At 34.6% G+C, this 22,761-nt stretch overlaps 3 protein-coding genes across 3 annotated transcripts; all 3 read right to left on the bottom strand.

The window, feature by feature from the left end:
* Positions 1–150: 150 nt before the first annotated feature.
* On the bottom strand, positions 151–6,507 carry LOC133288003 (nuclear pore complex protein NUP58). Its single transcript, XM_061485699.1, has 6 exons — positions 6,064–6,507; positions 5,822–5,936; positions 4,415–4,885; positions 3,281–3,815; positions 1,090–1,130; positions 151–904 (listed from the first exon to the last, which is right to left on the bottom strand). Exons 1-6 carry the CDS (start codon positions 6,369–6,371, stop codon positions 866–868), a joined length of 1,509 nt encoding a protein of 502 aa, XP_061341683.1. The 5' UTR covers positions 6,372–6,507; the 3' UTR covers positions 151–865.
* A 4,970-nt stretch (positions 6,508–11,477) lies between these two features.
* Positions 11,478–12,414, bottom strand: LOC133288253 (dof zinc finger protein DOF3.4-like). Its single transcript, XM_061485975.1, has one exon. The coding sequence runs from the start codon at positions 12,270–12,272 to the stop codon at positions 11,547–11,549; it is 726 nt and encodes a 241-aa protein (XP_061341959.1). The 5' UTR covers positions 12,273–12,414; the 3' UTR covers positions 11,478–11,546.
* An 8,179-nt stretch (positions 12,415–20,593) lies between these two features.
* On the bottom strand, positions 20,594–22,526 carry LOC133288396 (GDSL esterase/lipase At2g23540-like). The gene is made up of 5 exons (XM_061486152.1): positions 22,268–22,526; positions 22,027–22,157; positions 21,666–21,914; positions 21,249–21,504; positions 20,594–20,817 (listed from the first exon to the last, which is right to left on the bottom strand). The coding sequence occupies exons 1-5, from the start codon at positions 22,524–22,526 to the stop codon at positions 20,594–20,596; spliced, it is 1,119 nt and encodes a 372-aa protein (XP_061342136.1).
* Between the last annotated feature and the right edge of the window lie 235 nt (positions 22,527–22,761).

Here is a 22,761-nt window from a genome sequence, read left to right as displayed (position 1 = left end):
CACTAATGTTAGGGAAAATCAATGTAATTATTCCTTTATTTGAACATCGAAACATTGGCAATCAAATCCCATACTTCCTTTCCTCGTATATCCCATCCCAATTGGTCCCATCTCCAAAGTCAAACTCTATCTCAATGGAACAAACGGAGATTTGAGTGAAAATCGTCAAATTAAAAAAGAAATATTAAAGATCAGTTACTCCACGTTTAAAATATATCAATAAAATGTATCCAAACAATTTACCAAGAAAAAAAAAATGTATCCAAACAACCGCCTAGCAACTTTGTATCTTTTACAATAGTAAACGATGAATCAGGCCCAAACCGGAACCGGGAAAGAAGCTAGCTACAATGTATCATGAAATAAGCTAGACAGGCTAATTACACCACTCTCCGTTAAACCTTGACTAACGAAGATTATGTGAAAGCAATTTTTATACGCAACATTACCCTTACATAATTGCAGAAAGGTTATTTCCTTGATTCGAACCCATGACATTTCAATCACAATGGCACAGTTTTACCACTGCTCCAATCTTGCTCTCTTCTAAACAGACTAGCTACAATTCATGAAAATTTCGCATTCAAAATCATCTAACCTATATTAATCTACAATGATAAAGAAAATGGGTCCAATAGTAACTCATAGAATGCCAAATGAAACAACTCCATGGATTGAACCCTGATGTCAACATGTATCCGTGCCTTCAAATCAGCATCCACGTTCCAAGACTCATCAGATTCATAGCAAAAACCAATCCTAAGACCATCTAACAAGGAAAAACCAATATTTCAAGTGGAGCATTGTATGTTTGTTCGGTTGCAGAAAAGGATCCCATCAACTCTATGATTTCAGATCGCTTTTATTACCGTCGGGCAGTTCTGGATTTTGGCCGTGGATTTTTCTGCAAGAACATCATAGAAAAGAAGGCTTAGAAGATCCAATCATGCAAACCATAAAAGAAATCACAAAACTAGCAGATCACAATGCTTAATTTTATCAAGGCTGACGTGACAAAGTATACTAGGATTCTGTTAATTTATTGACAGAAATAGTCTATAAATGAGCCAGAAAGGCAAGTTTACTTACTGATCCATGCCCAAAGCTTGCCCCTGATCCTGTTGCAGCACCTGAGTAAAAAAGTGAAGATCGAAATAAGAAAGATGAACAAAATCCCACCCACCCCACCTCCCTTTTTTTCTTTACTCCAAATAATGAAAGAAAGGAGGAAAATCACAGAAATTGACAAAGTCATGGCCTAAATGTCTAATGGTACTCGAAGCCATCCTGTTTCTTTTATTTCTCTCTCTCACAGTCAAGTTCAATAATATTATATTCGATGATTTCAACCAGGTTTTCAGACACGGACTGGACCATCTGGTCATACTGGAAAAACCGGGAATCAGCCCTCCGGCTGGTCAAAAAAGATCCTAAAAAACCATGTTTTCCAAAACCAACGTTTAAACCAGAATACCAGTATCGGACATATCAATCCATGTAATAGTTCACATGATTGAACCAATTCTTTAAAAAAAAAAAAATTATTAATTTTATTATTAAAAACAATTTAAAAGTTTTCACTACACTGATTATTTGGTTCCCTATTTAGAACCCAAACTCCGTCTCACTCCTATTGATACGTCCCAATATAAGACAAATACAAGCTTGGCTTCAGTTTATAATGGAAATCTTCAACTTTTTTTATACATATTTGATATGAGACTAATATAGGATGAGAAGTTTTACTTCTCTTCTTTTACTAATTCAAACATCAGACTAGTCTAAGTTAAAAAATATGTTAGTTCTAGTACAATACTTTAGTTTAATACTTACTATAAGTGATAAATTGATTTAATTATACTAGAATATATATTTCAACCTTTTTTTTTCCATGGTTATATTTATACACTTATCATTTGTATATTGCATTTTTCTTACATATTATTTATACACTATATCTGTATATATGATAATGGACAGCGAGCCTAAGGTTGCTCTTGTGACCGGAAGGTCACGGGTTCAAGTCCGAAAAACAACTTCGTTGCAAAAATACAAGGGTAAAGTTGAGTACAATCGACCCTCACCCCTACCTTGCAAGTCAAGGAGCCATGTGCACCAGAATTTGCCCTATATGTATATATGATAATGAAACCCTGGTTCAAGTTGAACCTTAACCATTTCCCATTACCGATTCAATAACCGGTCTGATTTTGAAAACATTCATTCAAACAACCTAATTGCAAACAAACAAACAAACAAACAAAAACTTCACCAGAACTGGTGCTCTCCCAATTATTTAATAATTTAAACATAAGCATACAATTGTTCCATTGCATACAATAAAATTTTAGAAAATAACCCAAAACAGGAACAAGAAAATCTTTCTGCTTCAACTATCATGACAACCAGTATTGGGAACATTTAAACCTATCCAAATCCCTTCATGCTGGCAGTACAATCCACAAGACACAAGCTTAAACATCCAAATATTCCAATAATTTGGTTTACATTTAATTGTAGGATGGACTGTAAGTAATTCCCTTGTAATTTCCAAATATGGGGCAGCTAGTGCTTATTAAGTTAATATTATATATTCAGTCCTGGGGATATTTTAGTAATTTTCCATAAGGATCATGAAATCCAATATATAGTTCCAACTTCCATCTATCTATGTGCTTTCCAAAGTTACAATTATCTATTGGGCTTTTATTCATGCTTATAGGAAGCTGATTATTTGACTTGGGCCTTAAGTTGCGGACTACTTGGTCCACAAGTTTAAATAGCCCTATACAAGTGGTATAACCAACTACACAAAATATATAACAAAAAATAAAGAGATTATTTAAATGGGTCTCTCTCTTAGAAAAGTTAATTTCTTCTACAATCCTAATTCTCCCTTACAAGTGAAAAGATCCCATTCATTTCGCAAAAAGCATTAAATATTCACCTTATCAAATCCCTAAAAATCCCTTGTTTGAAATTCCCTAAACTCCAAAAAATTCCAATTCCTAATCTTGAAGGTTAAACCCTTGCTCTTTTTACTTGCAAACCAGCCTTGCCCCAAAATATCATGTACAAGCCTTCAATTCCCCTAATTTATTCCCTTAATTCTCCCAAGAAAACCCTAACTTTGATCGTTTAATTCCTATGTCTTCTGTTGTCGTGAATCAGCCCTCAAAAGAAAACTGTGATTTCCATATCAATCTTTTATCTAAAACAACTACATAGTTTGTTAACACTTGAAAGTAAGATAACTAAGAACTATAATCAAAGAGAGTACCTGAAACAAATGGAGTTGAAAAGAGTGAACCTGCAGCCGGAGTTGTACTAAACAATGGAGCAGTATTACTAAACAGAGAGGGAGTTGATGCAGGACCAGGTAAGGATGATGATGAAGGACCAAAAAGTGAGGTTTGAGGTGTAGCAGTAGATGATCCAAACCAAGATGATCCTGGAGCAGGAGTTATTGGTGTTGTAAACAAAGAAGATGGCATAGAAGATGATGGAGCAGAAGAAGGCGTGCTAAAAAGAGAGAAACCACTTCCTGATGACAAAGATGAAGTTGCTGCAGATGTCTGCGGGGCAATCAACGCCCCTTGAGTTACTGAACTGGAAAACAAACCAGCAACTTGAGTTAAGGGTTGTGAATTTGCAGGTAAATGCAACGTTGGATGAACTCTTTTTGAAGCAGCTTCTTGTCTTGCAGTTTCTCGCCGATCAGCTTCTAGAAATGGATCATTCACCTCCCCCCGGCGGCGCTGATCAGCTAGGTATGCTGATTTCATAGATTCAATGTACTGATGAATGCTCTCCACCTGAATAGGCATTTAAAAACCAGATATTATTACTGTAAACGAGAATTGGCAAATATTATACAGCACAATTTTATATCTGCATGAGAACTTATTTTGAGCAAAGCTGCAACCACACTTGTATGATGTATCATCATCTCAAATACACCAAGTATTGTCCTTTGTTCATTACAATAAGCAGGAAACCGAGCATGGTGCTAACTATAGCATTTCCATAAGAAGAATAGACAAAGAATCCAAATTTAAAGTAGCATAGACACATAAATAAGGGGGAGGTGAATGAACTACATAATGGACTCCATATAAACAAAAAAAGCTTATAATTTGACACAAACTAACAACATCAACATCAACAACACCTTTATCCCAAACAATTTGACACAAACTAACAGCAAAAAAAAATAGTTGAGTTATATTAGAATATGATAAAAACAAAGGAAAGGGACGAGAAAAAAGTATTAAGAGACCTACATCATAAAATTTCAATGTCATATTCTGAACAATACCTATGAATAGGAAAAGTTTAATTCGCTACAACGTGCATAAACTCATAGCTGTATGGTGTGACATCAGTTAAAAAAGCTATAACTTTTTCTCTTTACCTTTGCAGCCACGTGAACAAAAAAGTCATGCACATTTGTCATGACTTTGGGAAGGGATTGCAATAACGAGGATCCATTACTGGAAGTATTTCTCTCACTGTCAAAGAGAAGCAGCTGTTCCAACTCCTCAATCCATTGATGGCATTCACCAAGATACTTCTCAAATCTTAAAACTGTTTGCTGAAAAAAGGGTGATGGTTTCTTTGGAAGACCGCTATAGAAATCAAAAACAGGCACTATAGATGTACCCATTGGTTGGCTACTCGAACTAGGTGTTAAATTTGCCCCAGGAGTCTGTGATGGGGCAGTGGCACTTGATGCACCCCCACTGGGATGAAGGAATCTTGGACGTAGCATCATAAAGGAACGAACTGCAACCTCTGTGTTGTGTAACATATCCTTAACAACGGACATCAGTTCCTGCAGCAAAGTTTTCTGTCGTTCCATAGCAGTGCTAATTCCACCAAGTTCCTATCAAACATCAGAAGAAAATAACTATTGTTTCATAAATAGATCAATTAAGCACGATGCTGAGAGAGAATGGAGCAGTTAACCATGTCAACATTAGAAATAATTCATTCAAAAAAACTACTGCTTAACAATACATGAAAAGCAGACAGGAATAGAACAATGGATTGCAAACCTTACCACATCATAAATAACCATCATGCTTTAACATCTCTAAAAAGTAGATTTGTAGGTTTCCACAAAAATTTCACAAGAGTTGGATTGTCTGCTTAATCTTAAATAACCCATTTATGAAGGTTAATAACCATATACTACCTTTAGGTGACAACAAAATACAACCAAGCACAGATTCTTTATTAATAAGGTCATAGGCCCTGCCTAAATGAACTAATTAAATTTGATATGCTTCCTTTATAGAGGAACAGCGCAAACCATGCAAGTCAAGTGTCAACTATCAACTAGTTTTGTTCCAACTTCTTTCCCACTTTACAATGTAAACAACAAATAATATACATTTAAATTTCTTATAGAAGTCAGCTAACGATGGTAATATTTGCTCTTTTAACAGAGCAGCAATAGAAATGGCCAGCATTCAGCTCTTGTTTAAAACTGGCAAATCTATAATCCAACTTATGTTTTGCTGCATGCAAAATTCTAGTGACAACAGAGACTCTGTTAATTGTCAGCAGAACACCTCCGGCATGTAAATTACAACAAAATTAGACATGAAATTAAATATGCCTCAAGTAGAAAACGTTAATCTATACTCTCTTTTTTTCTCTTTTTTGGGAAGGAGGAGACTGCTTTTTATTACAGTTCTAATATCCAAAAAAAAAAAAAAAAATTACTATCATATTTCTGATTTATAACAAGAATGGAATAGATAAATAACCAACAACGTGAAGGCAACAACAACCAAAAATATCACAAAGAGAGCACCTGAACAATATGGCTAGCATCAAGCTCAAATCCATCGTTCGAAACTGAAGAATCATACAGACGATTACTCTGATCTAGTCTCTGACTTTCGTCCCTATACTCCAATATCCGCCCCCTAAGTAACAGATAGCAGTTAAGCAACTAAAAATTCAAACAAGGACCACATAATAACCAAGAAATACAAACCCTCCTCTCTCAATTTTTGCAGAAACATTGAGGAGTGAGGGGAAATTAGAACATACTCGATAAGAAGGAGAAGCTTCTGGGAATCAGGATGTAGATCCGCCCAATTGGTACTATAACTAGCGGGAGTTCTATCGTTAGTGTACAAGAACAGCTGCGGTTGCTGCTGCTGCTGTTGTTGCTGTTGCTGTTGCTGTTGTTGAGCTTGAAATTGTTGTTGTTGTTGTTGTTGTTGCTGCTGCTGCTGCTGCTGCTGTTGAAGGAACAAACTACTCTGCTGGAAAGGAGACTGCTGCTGTGGTTGAAACAGTTGCTGTTGCGGTTGCTGTTGCTGTTGCTGCGGCGTGGAGAATAACGAAAATGACATTGTCGTATCAGCTATCAGATTGAAGAAAACCCCGTGTTAAACCCTAGGCGAAGAGAGAAGAAAGAGAGAGAACACACGCACGCGCATTGCTCTGGGAATTTTGGGGGGAATCTTCTTCACTGAATTCTTCTTATCAAACTTTCAATTTCAGAGTTGGGATTGAGCATCTTTCTCAATTATCATTGTCAAATCCCGCGTCCAGAACCCATACCCGGCCAACTTCAAGAGATAATGGACTTCAATGCAATCATGGCCTATTAACTCAATCTTGTTGGCCCTGGCCCATGTAAACCATAATTTTCAAATGAAACATATGCAACTTTCTTATGTTTGGATTGGGGAATGCAATGGGATAAAGGGCAGTTTGGATAAGCTTTTTTTCTACCAAAAGTTGCTTTCTTGAAAAAAATCACTTTTTATTTTTAATTCGTTTGTATGTTCGCTTTTAAAAAAAACACAAGTCATAAAAAAAAGTCAAAAATCTACTTTTTTTCATAAGCTAAAAATTTTAACTTCTAAAAAAAGCAGAAGTCAAAAGTCAAATATTTTTAAAAAATATAAATAGGTTTATCTTTTGTAAAAAAACATTTCTAAAATAAGGAAGAGATAAAAGTTACTTTTTTGATAAGGTGAAACAAACGGGCTTAAAGTCATATCTTCCTCTAAGAACGAAAATAGGTAAGGTTATGATATATTTAATCTAAGAGGCAAGGTCATTTTATATCAATATAAATTAAATTCTTAATTTCAGTCATTAATTGTAATTATATTTAATAATTTTAATTTATTAAATATATGAGTTATTAAATGCAAGCACAATATCAGTCTCAGCATAATATTAATTATTATTATTATTGATGTTACAAGAGACGGCGATTACCAGTCAATTCAATTTAAGCTTTAAGAGAAAATAAAATTTAAATCGATCAATTTCATTTGTCTTAGGCTGGGTTTATTGTTTGGAAAAATTAATGTCAGTCCAAATTAAATCAATGTACTAATATCCTGTTTGTTTGGATCGTCATCCGGTTCAAGAATTGTTATTATTATGTTTCAATACGCATTATTTTTTTCAATTGCAAACTTTAGTTCGCTTGAACTTGATTTTCTAAATATGATTCTCTTGAAAATGTTGGGACAGCGTCCCTCAAATAGCACAAAAATAAGTCACAATCAGGCCAACCAAATCGCAAAAAAAAAAATAGAAAATGCAGAAATTGAGAGGAGAGAAAACACAGCATATTTTAATATGAAAAATCTTCTCTAATATAAAGGAGTAAAAAATATGGGACCTAATCCAGAAAATCTTCCTGCTATCATAATTGTAGGATTTTAATTGTCAAGTTTTCTTAATATCATTGGAGGTTTACACTCAAACTACACCTATAATTGTGGTTATAATATTATTCTCTAAAGATGTCATTTACTCAAATTTTTCTTTAGAAAATTCTTACATAAGTTTTTAGCTCACCTTGCACAAAAGTTTTATTTTCTTTATATAGGTAAGGTGGAACACTTCACCTCCATCTAAAATCTTCTCAAACAATGAAGGAGAAAATATTTATTGAGGTGGTTATTCGGATATTGAAACATAAACTAATAAATGTGATACATAGTCACCAAATGTTAATTGGAGAAATACAACATAACAGAAAAGTAAGTTTATAAATTATATTTACATTTAAAAAAATTATCCAAAAATGATTTTGATAAATCTATTACTCCATATAATGGTAGAATGAGAAAAGGCTTAAACTAAAAGTGGACAACAGAGTTGTAATTATGTGTATTTATTTATTTTTTGAATAAATAGATAATTGTAACTTATAAAGAATAATATATATGTTGTAATTTTTTTCTCTTATAAAATTTCCTGACCGTGCAAGTGACTCTTAAATGTGTAGTTATTGAGATTGGTATATAGATATTATTAGTGTGATAATTTGATGATAAATTATAAGGATATTTTTTCAAATATGTATTTAAGAGATAGGATATTGTGTCTACTTTTTTTTTGAGTTGGATCTCACACGGTTGAATATGGTCTAATGGCTTGGTTAGGTCTTTGCTGGAATGAGTGTTGTAGGATAGTGTCTCCGTAGGATGCTCTGTAACTTTGTGGGCAGGATATTCAGCAAAATGTAGGATTTGCGGCAGGGCATCTTGATTGGCTAGGATGATTGAGGATATCTACAAGCCACTTTGACGCTCAAATCAATATGAGTTATGAGCTTTAGTTGATATGGGAAAAATGATCATACTTCGGCTTCGAGTCTCTATTTACGTGGTTGAGTGTCTTGCTTATGCTGCCTTAGCATGATAATCTAATTTATTCTCATTGGTATGTAGAAGTGGCTGTTGCAAACTAATCCATGTGCGAAATACTTATTTATGGACTATACCTTATAAGTGTAGTTGATACCAATGTCTGTCCCTTAGCTATTGATTATTAAGATGGCTATAGACTTCTAAACTCGTGTGTCAACGTACCAGCGTAATGACATATATATACTCAGAATGATCATGTTGGAGGAGGAGGTGGGTCGGAGGGGAAGGGTTTGGCTCGGTGAAAGGAGGAGATGGGTCGGAGGCGATCCCGCCGAGAGAGGAGAACCAAATGTTTAAGAAAGGGTATTTTTGTCCAAAAGTTTTAGAAAATTTCCCCATGGCAGGAGAATCCAAGAATTGTGGTGTTTTAGTCACAATTTCCACACAACAAAATCGTGGACAAATCACTTTGCTAGGTAATTTTCTTAAAATTTTCTACCAAACATGGACAAATTGAAATACCATCTTCACTTTTCTAAGAATTTTAAAATAAAATCTCCGCCAAATATGGACAAATTGAAATACCGTCAAGCCATCAAACTAACTGCACGCATAAGAAAGCCTTAAATGACCCGTCCAAAACGTTTCCTCTGCAAAAGTAGGCATTGGACAATTTGATGGGCTCGTATCATCTGATAATACCTTGCAGGAATAATAACAATCAATACAACAGACTGCAAAGGCTCGGGTCTAGAATATTAAAATGCTAAGCCCCTAGATGATGATGTGAAGACCATACTAGACATGCTCAGGTTGTGAGTCCCACAAATAGAACATTTCATGTAGGAAACGAATAAATCATACTCCATCCGTGAGAAAAATAGGTTGAAACGGAAAAATAATGGCAGAACGGATCATTGGTGACCAATATGTAGATTACAGATTTACAGGGCTTGAAATGACTGTATTCAAGTGGCTGTGACTATGATTGTCTGAATTATTTGAAAAAAAAAAAAAAAATCGCAAAATTCTAAGTTCCGTGTGAAATTGAACGCTACCTATTTTGATTTACAGACAAGAGAAAGAAGAATAAAATGTAATGTCGATTATCAATATACAGAACAAATGTTAGACAAATAGTACAAGCGTTTATTTACATAAATTCGTCTATAATCTAGCCATTTCAACTTTTGGAAACAAATAACCCTCCTACATATTATTAGATGATCTACTACCAAACAAGATCCCCTCTCCTTGAACTTTTTTAAGTTTGGATAAACTACTGAAGCTTGCCAATGATTAGATTAGGAAACACGTTAACTGATATATGTAAATAATTTAATTATCCAAATTAACTAAACTAATTCTATTTAATCTATGTAATTTTGACTTAAAATTAACAAGTTATATATGGAAAAAGTATTTCTCCTAACATCTCCACTAAATTTAAAATGATGTCGTTTTGAGTTATAAGATTAAAAAATTATAAATAATAAAACAGAAAAATTAATTGATCAAAGTACTTCCAAAACGACATCGTTTTGGGATTGAAATATTAAAAAATTATAATTATAAAGACTATAATAATCTTGAAATAAATTAAAATTAAAAAAATAACATGATATCCGGCCCGAAACGACATCGTATTGGGCTCACTGCGGATGACTTATCTGCAATGACCGCAGAAAAAGTGAACCCATAATATAAAATAATATAACCCTACAATATATTAAAATTACAAAAACATCTTGATTTTCGTATCAAACCGATGTCATTTTAGACTCATCGGAGATAACTTATCTCCATTAACCTGATAAATTCTTTACCCTATATATATATATATATATATATATATATATATATATATATAGGCTTAACATTTCTGCAGTTGCCGTAAATAGTGTTATCTATAGCTGACACATAAAGTGGGCCGCACGGATTTTTAAAAATAATCAAATTGCTGATAATCCTAACCTTAGATATCAATTAATTAATTTTTCCAAGCATCCAGCCCATATATATCCGTTAACAATCCGAATTGAAAGTTACTTAGCAAGTTTGAAACAGACTTGCACAAAAATAGAATAGAAACAAAGGTGTGAAGTATAAACCAAACCAAAAGAAAACAAAACAGACCATGATCTCAAAGGAGGATATTTCCCCGAAACAGCGTGAGAATAGACTGCATGGTTGCATTATACCTGTTGTTTGGTAGGAAGTAACAGGCTACGGCGGGTACATATTCTTCCTCTTAAGCATGTGGTTGAAAAGAGAAGTATGGCGTATAAACAAAACGCCAAGAGCCCAAGACAATAATTCTCTCCTTTTATTTTTAATACAGCCAGACAGACAACAACACTGATGAACTTTATTAAATAAAAGAAATACGTATTGAGTTAAAATAATATTATTATATTCATCCTCTAATTCCTTTCTGCAATAAGCAATGTCTAAAACAACAAAAGAACAAGCACTACGGGTCAGAAATTGCTGCGACTGATCTTTCTTTTCTATATGTGCGTTTCCACTTCCAGCCTTATAGCTCCATTGTCCTTGCAGGGCGGTGGCAGATTCAAATCAGGATCAAACTTTTTTCTTTTTTTTGGAAACCAAAAACGTATTAAAATAAAAACGATCAAAACACAAGTGATGTCAGTTACTAATTAATACAATCACACAGCTCAGTCACTAAACACTAAACAGCAGTAAACATAAACAGAACAAATTAAAAACAAGAGGCAAAAAAAAACAGAAGTCTTAACAATTGTTCTTCTAATTTCATAGATGATGATAATATACCATGATTCCATTAAAACACGCAGTAACCCTAGACTTAAAACCATCAGTGAGAGCAACCTCCCTTCAAGAAGAGAACCAAAACAAAAGAGGGGGAAAAAAAGGGTGGGTTCATTTGAGACCATTTCCAGGTGTTGAAATCGCTAGTCCAGGCCATGAGAAGCAGTCTCCACCTACAAACCCACCTTCGCCGTTTTCAAACTGCCATGAATTTCCGGCACCGGGAGCAGCAACACCACCGCCAATGTTACTGCCATCTGGAATTCCGGGGAAATTCCAGCCTGGTCTCCCCATTCCAAACCCCACATCTTCAAACCCAAGCCCGTGTCCGTGCCCGAGTCCAAGCCCAAACCCACCAAGAGCAAGAAAGCCAGGTCCTTGGGGGTTGTTGAGCAAGGAAGTGAAGCTCCCACACATGTTCATATTTGGCTTCATTTCACCAACACCATCAACACTGCCAGTACCGGCGAACTGCATAGACCCTCCTTGAATGGGCACTAATACTGGGGTTGCAGACAAGGGGTGATCCTGATGAGCAGCCGCCGAAGTCACGGCGGAGGAGGAGGAGATTGCAGAAACAGTACGAGAGCGTTTGGCGTTTTTGCGACTGCCACCACCGACGGGAATGTCGCGAAGGGTGCCCCCATGAGTCCAGTAACGGCGGCAAGACTTGCAGAAGTGACGTGGCTGGGAGAAATTGTAGTTGTTATAGTAGCAGAACTTGGTGTTTGTCGAATCGCATCGAGGGCATGGGAGGTGCTCTTGTTCTGGTGGCGGAGCTCCAGGGTTTTGGGTCTTGCTTGGTCGACGGTTTTCGCCGGAGTCCGACGACGGCATCTCGTTGTGAAAGGAAGCTAGCTAGCTGATAGCTGCACAGTAGTGAAGATTTTTTCTCTCTTAAATATGAACGGAGATATTTAAATAGAAGTAGAAGAGGTTCTTGTCTTCTTCAACTGTTGGAAGAAGCGAGAGTATAGGTTTTGAGCTAGTGGTGCGAATGAAGAGGAGAGGGGGGTTTTATGGGAAACGAGAGGTGTAGAGAAAGAGAGAGAGAGAGCACGAAATGGCACAGAGAGAGAGAGAGAGAGAATATCTGCGGTTGGAACAGAGACATCTTCTGAGGCTTATATGAGCCAGAGTGGATCAGCTTTACAGTATTCTGTTAAGCACGACATTTTCAGTCGGCTCCAGAACACACTCTACTTGGGTCGGCTAATAGGGCTGCGGCTTCTGCAAATTTATTTAACCCACAACAGCTCAGCTCAAAGCCTCTTCCTTCTCTCCAAATCATTTTTTCTTTTCTTTTATTTTTGCTTTTGGATCATTAGGATTATGAATAGGAGGTATAAAATGAAGTGGGGGAAAACATCAAATGGTATTCTAGTGCTTACATTACCAGTTAGATGTATTTGCCTCCGAGTCAATTATGGCATGAAAAACTCTATCCAATAAAACAAAAACAAAAAAAACGCATATTGTACGTATTGCCAATAATCTATTCCTCCAACTAACGACACTCGTCAATCTAATTATGGCTACGGCTCATTAACCCACGTTCCAATATTATATTCATAATAATCATATCTACTGTCCTTTCCTTTTCTTATCCAATCTACTTTGTAGGTCGTTGGGTGTTTTGCAATGGGGCTATGTATGCATTGCATCGAGATTTGATCTTTTTAGTTATTAAGAATTTAGGTAATAATTGCATTCTGGCCTTGTTGCTTATATTTTTTTCTCCTATTAGTCAAACATAAATTAACAAAGATCTAGTATTATGCAATGACGCACACTAAAAAACACATCACTAATAAAATATTATTTAACTATTTGCAATTTAATTAAAGAATTCCAAACCTAACTTTGATTAAGCCTGAGTGCCTAAAACATAAGCTCAGTGGACCTCAATTTTGAATAATGATAGATTGAGTGGGGGGCGTTGGAATAAACGGTTGCCTCTATATCTAATCCGATTTCCATGAATTTTTCCAAGGCGTGCGTCCAAGGAGAGGGTCGTTGGTTTGGTTTGGTTACGGACACAGCCAAAATTTGAAGGTGGCTACGCGGGCTATTCGTAGAGAGAGAGAGAGTGAGAGAGAGATTGATGGGTGTGGGAGTGGGTGGGGACAGGGGAGACAGAATCATGAGTGTCGGGCAGCGTGGGGAGCAATAATTGGGTCTCCCCTCTGATTTCGGACGCGTCATGTCCGCATCAGATTCCTCCTCCGTACTCACTTCTCTATCTGTCACCGGATTTTCCGCTTCACTGTAGCCATTACCAAACAAACTATTTGCCCTAATCGGACACGCACAATTTCTTGGCCGTGGGATGACCATCCGGCGGTGGCGTTGTGGGTCACGTGGGAGAGACACCTGTCAGGAGACACACCGGTGGTTGTCGGTGATGGGAAGGGGGGAGAGGCACGCGCGGGGTCATCGAAATGGTCTCTCTCCGGCAAAGGCAAAAATAATCAATCATAGGTCGCTGTCAAATCAAAACCAAAACTTGTATCGGAGGCCCCGAAAAACAATCGCTATCGGTTCATCAGTGCTCAGACCCTGACCCCAGTCTGCATCGCTTATTCGGTCGCCCATAATCACTGACAATGTGTCCCCGCCATCCTTCCTTCCCCTCCCTCACTCACTTCACACTTTGAATCACCTCTTCTTTTTGGCCTTTTCTGCTCAAACATGATTCCTCCCGCACGATCAATTGGAATTTCGCATGCTTATCCTCCTTCTCATCCACTGTTCATTAACATTGCTATTATTATTAACCATCATTCGAAGAAAAACTTTTTGACATCCATGCACGTTTAACTTTGGGAGGGTCCACAATCAAATTTTACAGTTATTATAGTGACAGGATTAAGTTGATTCAAGTTTAGGGTAACGGGGGGAAGTATTAATTTAGCTTTAATTTTGACAAGTGAAAATTCTGGAATCGGAAACCAAAAGTGAAATAAATAAGATATCGCTGTTTCTTTGTTCAATGACAGATTCTGCATTGAAAGATTCAAGAGACTAAAAAATACATAAAAAACTATAATGTATTTTTTATTTTTATATTAAAAAATTATAATAATTTATATAGATAAAAGTTTTATATATGTTTATAATCACAAAATGCAACATTTGATGCTAGCTTTATAAATTTTTAAATAAAGCAAAAAAAAAACACAAGGCGTAAAGAATTTTGGGATACACCACCCCAAAAGCTAGCTCAAATGGTCGGAGTGCCCAAGACATTAGTAAACTTCACATTAGTTGCTCATACGACCAACGTGGGACTATATATCTCAACACGCCCCCTCAAAAACTTCACATTAGTAAACTTCACATTAGTTGCTTATACAACCAACGTGGGACTATATATCTCAACACGCCCCCTCACACAAGAGCTCATTGAGCTTGAAGAGTGGATGATGCAACAGGCCCAGCCTGGGCTTGAAAAGTGGTTGATGCAACAGGCCCAGCCTACCTGTGGTAAGAAATTCCACAAAAGAAAGTGGGGGACGACGAGGCTCTGATACCATGTAAAGAACCTTGTATACACCACCTCAAAAGTTAGCTCAAAAGGTGGGAGTGCCCAAGCCCTTATAAACTTCACATTAGATGCTCATACAACCAATATGAGACTATATATTTCAAGAAAGAACACAAATGTCCAATCTCTTATTCAACAAAGTATTTATCCTTCAAGCAATGAGGTTGGATTAATTTGATATTTTAAATAAGTTTAAAACAAATTCAACCTAATATTTAAATAAATGGAGTAGTGTTTGTCCTTTTAAAGATAAAATTGTGTAATTTTAATCAAAATTACTGTATTTTATGATAAGAGAAATAGTTATACAATAGAAATCAAGGTGGAAGAAAGTAGAGGATTTTTTAATTTAAATATTAAATAATAATAATAATTAATTTTAACTAAAATATATGTCTTTTGAAAAGATAAACATTTTTTAAAATAAAATATATAAATGTTATGTATATATGTTTGGTGATACATACTAATGATATGTATGTTAATTAATGCATGTTTTTTTATAAAAAATAAAGGGAAATATAAGTATAATGATGTAGGAAATAAGTTGTTTCATGTTGTTCTTTTATAACTATGTATTTTGAGAAGTACATAATTGTAATATTATAACTATTTTTTTCTCTCCTCGAACACTTATAAAAGCATGTATGGTGACGGAGAGAAAAAAATTTTAATATTATAATTATATATTTTTTAAAATATATAATTATAAAGGATGACAAGACACAATTTACATCCTGCGGCATGACATCCGATGGACTCAAAAATAAATATAAAATATCATTTCAGGGAATTAAAAACAATATTCACTCTTACAAAGAGTAGATGTGAAGGCTCTATTACCCAGGTTTACGAAAAAGTTGAAGGATTCACAAGATATATATGTTAGTTTCGGTGCTACTCAAGAAGGGTTTAAATTGAGTAATTGTAATTCTTATTGAAATTTTATTTTATTTTAGTTTTACTAATTAAACAGAAACTGCACAAATAAAGAACACAACGATTTTTACGTTAAAAAAACTCCTAGACTCAATAGGAGTAAAAAAAAAAAACGACTCACTTAGATTCCCTAATCCAATAGGATTTAAAAAAACAATTTCACTCATTTTAATGAGTCAAAATATTCAAGAACGTACCATTGAGATACACTCACTTTGATCTTACACCTTAAATCAAAGTTCACAATTATTCCCTGATAATTCTATGCTTATTGTTATCATTAACAATAGTTAATCTCCACAGGAGACAATTCTCACACAAAAAAAGACCACCTTATAAAAGCTTCTTGATAAACAAAAAGGTGACAATGAACTGATCACGAAGCACTTAACCTAAGCTCACAAATCTTCAATGAGCATAACACTTAGGAAAATATTCTTGTCAAAAAGTTTTTAGCAGAGAATGTATTTTCTATATATTCCAAGAAGTTTGGATATATAGGCTTAACTTTTGACCCCTCTCTGTTATCCTTCAAATGCTCCCTTATCCAAATTCCAGCCTTTTCTTTTTTTTGTTTATTCACTCGAGCATCTTCAACTTTGGATTTAAATTTTTGTTATGTCCTGAAGAAGAGTTGTTTAGTCCTATGGACTAGTATGTTACTCTTGGTTCTAGGTGCTCTTCCTAAGTTATTTATGAGTTAAATATTCTTAAGTCAAGCAAATCACTGTGCACAAAAGAACACTAAACAGTAAGAGAAAGAGTGTAAACAAACAAAAAAGGCTTTATGTCTTATTTATAGCGTTTATACGTGGGTATTAGATTCTGAACCTTCTGTGCCTTTCCTATCAGCCCACCCATGTATTATATTATCATATTAGGATTAATATTCTTGATGGATATCCTTATTTAATTATATCTGATTTATATCTGAATTGCTCCTTATTGGGCTTAGCAATCAATGGGCTTCGTATATGGGTCGATAACAATCTCCTATTTTTAAATCTCATTGCAACAACAACATGAGTTACCATCTCTATCTTTTATAACATTCCTTCAAATAAGTTTACAGCTTCTTCAGTTGCTGAATTCTCTCCAACAAATAGGTCTTATCATATCCACTTTAGGCTCCTTTGATTTTTAATAATTTATCCAAATGCTGCAACCAACTAACAACCATAAGATTTATTCTGTTATTAAACAACAAACAAGATCGTTAGCTTTTTAAATTTCAAATATATCACTTGTGTCATCGTCAAAATTTCAACTATATACAATCTCTGTTGTATCACGTTTTGTCAGAGGAGAGAAACATGTGTGCTCATGACTTGCTTGCTAGACTCTTGGTCACTCGATTTCTTTTCTTGTACTGTTGTGGATCTCCTTCCCTTTCTCCAGCTAGCCAATCTTCTTTGGCAACACTGTGGAGCAACGGAGGGGCTAGGAGTGATGATCGCCCTCCTCAGTCCTCAAGTTCATGAAATTTTTATCTTAGACCAAACTTAAAGAAAGGTAAGGCAGCATAAATTTATCCCCTTCCTTCTTATTATTCTTCGTATACAAAGAAAAGTCGGAAAGTTCTTCAAATTTAGCTACGTATCGACCCATGCCACCATGTGTTGTTTTGTCTAAATTAGTGTGAATTATTCTTTTCTCGTCCCCTTCCAAAAAATTTCATGATTCCGCTATTGTTTGGCAAGATTCATTCGGTTAACCCACCTTGGTATGTATGGGCGTATTAGAGCCTCTTTGTATCCTATTATTTTTAAGCTAGAAATTACTTATAAGCTAAAGCTAAAATAAAAAAAGCTTAAAAAAAAAGCTAAAAACTGTTTGGAAATTACATAAAAGTTTTAGTTTAAAAATTACTTAAAATCACATATTTCAAGATAATTATCTCTCTCTATCTTTATCACTCTTCGTTTTAAAAAAAACTCACAATTCAAGAAAAACAGATAAGAGCTTAAAAAAAAGCTCCTCGTAAGAGCTTTTAGTTTTTACCTTTTTTCTTCATTATAAAAAAAGAGCTTTTCGTTATAAGAGCTTTTCCCAAGACCTGTTTGGCCTAACTTATGCTTAAAGGTAGCTTCGATCTTAAAAAAAAGATCCAAACAGGCACTTAGTTTGGTGCTTTTGAAGGTATATCATCAGAAACGCGGAAGCGGATCGTACCGATGTGATGAGGAATGAAGAACACCGCTTTGATTATCTGAGATGAAGCAGCGAGCGTGACAATTTCTCACGTTCTGTTCTCCTCCTTATGACAATTTCTCACTGTTCTCCTCCTCCGATCTGCAACAACGCACCACGAACGGTCGCAATTCCGCTCTACGGTTGATCTTCCAGGCTATGACTCAAGGGGATCAGGCTATGACAGAGTTTATGAACCGTTCAGACGATGAACGTCTGCCTCTTTGTGTTTCTGATTTCTGTAACCCCTGGGAGGCACTAGAGAGAAAAGAGAGTTTATATACTCTGTCCAATCCTAGACTAACCCTAAGCTTCATGGGTTGAATTTAGTCTTTTGGGCTCACTCTCACTAAAGCTATTGGGCTTAAGTGAAAAGAGCATATTAAACCCAACAATCTCCCACTTGCTCTTTTGGACACAAACTTGAGTTCATAAACTCAAGACTATGTAGCCCATAAGCCATCATCATCTGATTATACAACGCATCCCTTGTCTCGAGCTAGCCTGGGGATCTACCATTTGTCACTCATCAAGGCTCCTGATAATCTTTGAAAGATTATCTAATTCGGCGCTACTCCACTAAAAGCCCGAACGTGAACCGTGAACTCCAAGATTAATGACCTTTATAACATGAATATGCATCGCCCCTTTGTAGAATGTCTATAATTGATTGACAAGTTTTCTGTAACTCAATCAATTATTTATTTCCTTGACTATGATAGTTTCTCTAATGGATTGCATGCACTGGCCAGTGTCTTTAATATCCAAGTACCGAAACATATCAAAGGGACATATCCTACAAATGATATAGATCGCCCCGTGCATGTTGTATAATTAATTTTGAATACCTAAGTCAAAATTAGCTTACTCGTCATGTTGTATAATTAATTTTGAATACCTAAGTTAAATATAAAAAATAAACTATATAAATATGGAAAACATTATTAAAAAAATAGTATATCTCAAAAAACATTATAAGAAAAATCATAAAAATCTCATATAAAACATTATATACATTTCAGTTTTTTGAAATAATGTTTTACTGTTTAAACGACAATATTTCATGTAATAATGATAAAATAAAATAAATTCTAATAATATATATACACGAAAAAAGTTTATCTATGTTCTGGTCTTTTCTCAATTGGATATTTAAGTCATTAGATCAAATTTAATTTCACTCTATGGTAATTCTGTGTATTAAACATTGCAAGTTTTTTTTTTTAATTATAAGATACTAAACTATAAATTTGAAATAGTCAATCTATTTAAATCCATTTCATTTTATTACAATGGAATTACTATTGTTGCACTACAAAGGTGACACAAAAATATATTAGTGATGAAGAATTTGCAAAATTTCTAGAACTTCATAAATTTAAATATACGTCTACCATATAAATAAGTGTTTAATTCAATTTTGACATAACTGATCAAACCAATTGCTACTTTTCTAAAATACTTTTGCAACGTTAAAAAACATGCTTGCATTGTACAATGCATAATTATACATTCGACATGTATGTTACATGTATTCGGATTTTGGAATAGGCTATCAAAACAACAACTTAGGGCATATTTTAATTCTGTTTTTAAAAACAATTTTTTGATTTTCAGAAAGAAAAAAAATAAAAAAAATATGTTTGATAAGGTCTGTTTTGTAAAAATAGTTTTTTTTTAAAAAAATATAACTATTTTTTAATTTTTAAAATCAATTTTAGAGAATATTTTTGTTTTGTGTTTTGACTTTTAATTTTTAAAACCAGAAAATACAGAAAACACAACTATTATAATAGATATACAGTCTTAAGAAAAAAAAAATAGAACATAATCAAATATGCCCTTAGTTGTGATCTCTAATTTTCTGCATATCGGCATATATAATATGGATTTAACATTTTTTTTCCAGCAAAAAATATGTATTTTGTACACTTATATAAAAATAAGTGGATATTACTAATTTGTTCTCTCAAATCTCTTCAAAATGAAACTAAACATAACTAATTTTCCCATGTAATATTTTATATTTTCATGGTTTTTTGCTCATGCATGCCAAAATTAAAAAAGTTATGAGTAGGTTAAATTTTTTAAACGACCAAGACGCAAAAAGTTGTTGAACGAAATGCTTCCTCGATGTCTGTTATCTATCACAAAATCGTCAACATCAACCGACAAGAAGATGAAACGTTACCCATATCCACTTGAAACGAGTCACTATCTTTGAAGTACTCAAATTCAACGCAAAGACCAAATTGTTAAACTGGCAACGGGATAAAAACTTGAAACCATGATGAATATGCATTACTCAAAAGTAACGAGAAGGAAGCAAATTACGCTAGTAAAACTAGTACTATATCATTACACGTAGTAAAAAAGAAAGGAGCCAACCTCGCCTTGTTGACTGCTACAGTTTGATGGAGAATTGAATAAAAAGGGGAATTGCGTGGACAAATTAAGTTATGGAAACAACAATAATGTATGATCAAATATCCTTAAGTTGCCTAAGATTCATTGGAGATATGTATCTCTTGTCTCCGTCAAGTAGCTGCTTGGCGAGTATTAGGTTGGAAGCCTCGCTTGGGTGGTATGCATCCCAGAACACGTGCTTGTACCTATCTGAGCACAAGCTAGACGTAGGCCCACATGGTATTATCCCTGCTAACTGGCCCCCATTTCCACAGCAAGCTGTGCTCGCTGTTGTAAATCCTGCAAAACAACATATATTATTATTAAATAGACAAATACTGTTTAAAACGTATAAACTATCTGATTGAAATACTAGTTGAGTCACTAAATTCTTAAGTAAAAGGTTATGCATTTAATTGCGAGGACTATTTAAGGCCGTTTAGTACACGGATTTTTTTCGAATTCTCATAAAATTTAATTTTTTTAAATTTTAAATTTTCAGATATTTTCGTAAATGTAAAAATTATATTTTTAAAAATTGAGATTCTCGGACAAATTTTTTTTTTTCCTGTACCAAACGTTCCCTTCATGTAAAATATAATAATATAGTAAATCTCGCAGAGCATGTATCTATCTATCTATATATATATATATATATATATATATATATATATATATATAAAGATAGTAAACTCCTATGACGTAAATAATTTTAAGACTAAATTATTTACCATATTTATCATGATTTCTTATGATTTCCATCACTAAATCATACACATCTGCAAGTACGAACGTGGCTCCATGGAGATTGTCATTTAGCTCAGCAAGCAAGTCCTTCAATCGGGCATTGTATTGGATTGCAAGCTTGTTAGCCAAGTCCGCACAATCATCTTCATTCAGCTGATTTATAGCCTTTTGGTAAGGTATGCAGCCTATTGGGCCAACGTTGGCGATGACAAACTTCCGAGCATCCATTTGGTAAAGTCTCTGTCATTCAATTTAAAAATTCAAAAGTAAAAATTTCATTTCGTGTATATGAAATTTATTTAAAATAGTTATTTTAGAAAGTTCAATTCATTCATAAAGTTAGTTTATGCATTGTATTTGACATAATTTACAATTAGTTTAATTTAGATTAAGGTGTATACGGTAAGTTGGGCCCTGAAGTGATTGATCATGTCGTCGACGAAAGCGTCTGGGCTTTGAGAAATTCTAGCTCCAGCAGAAACAACCGGAAGAAGATAATTGTTAAGGAAATCATTGGCCCCAACGGTGATGGAGAATAGGGATTTCTTCATTATGTACTCTCTGGCCTCAGATTCACCTAGCAATTTGTCAATCTGTTTTCTTGTTATGTTGAAGTAGTCTATTTGAATATCCATTCCGATCCTATTCACCTGACAAATAAATTTAAGCATATGTAACACGGAACAATTATATATATTGCTTATTTTAAATCGAGATTAAAATTAACCAAGAAATAAATACACGAGAGTTAAAAATACTGACAAATAAGCTTCCTGTTGCATTCAGAATCCCTCCTCCTCCTGAAGCATAATTCACTCCATTTAGTATGGCTTTCCCAGATGCGTTTGGTGCCAAAAATGGGACAGCATAATTTGGTTGTCCCAATTCCTCTCCTAAAAAGGTTAAAAAAAAATTATATATAGAAATCAAACGAGAAAATGAAAGGTAATTGTTTGTTAACAAGGACAACTAATATGTGAAATATAGTTGAAAGAAATGTTACCTACAATATCACCAATGGTTCTTCCATTGGTGAAACGGCCAGTGGGGTTTCCTCCGGATGCTTTGAAATCAATTCCATTGGGCTGGATGTTTGCCTTCGAAAGAGTTGAAAGATAGTTGTTGTTTCCTGCATCTACCAATGAGTCTCCAAAGATGAAAGAAGCTCCTAAACTATCATTCTGAGCAGCAGCATTTTCATGAAAGCTCAGGTTGACAAGCAAGAAAAGAAGGGCCAAGGTGTTAAAATACTTCAATGCCATGACTTTCATGCTCTACGATTTTTGTTCACGTCAAGAAGCACTTAAGTACCATTGTATGAGGCAAAGCTAGAGGAGAAGCTTATAAGAAGCATTTTTTCTTCACAAGAGAAAACTTGTACGCTTTAGTTAAATTCAATTTGCGTTGACCCCTTTTTTCTCAATTTTCTTTTTTTTCTTTTTTGAAAAAAAGAACTGTAAAGGAGTGGACAATTTGAATACAAATGTTCATGTGGTA

Source organism: Gastrolobium bilobum, unplaced genomic scaffold, assembly GCF_033153095.1.
Source record: "Gastrolobium bilobum isolate Gb01-03AN ecotype WA unplaced genomic scaffold, APGP_CSIRO_Gbil_v1 utg2810, whole genome shotgun sequence".
Classification (NCBI taxonomy): Eukaryota; Viridiplantae; Streptophyta; class Magnoliopsida; order Fabales; family Fabaceae; genus Gastrolobium; species Gastrolobium bilobum.
This window is presented reverse-complemented; position numbering and strand designations above follow the sequence as displayed.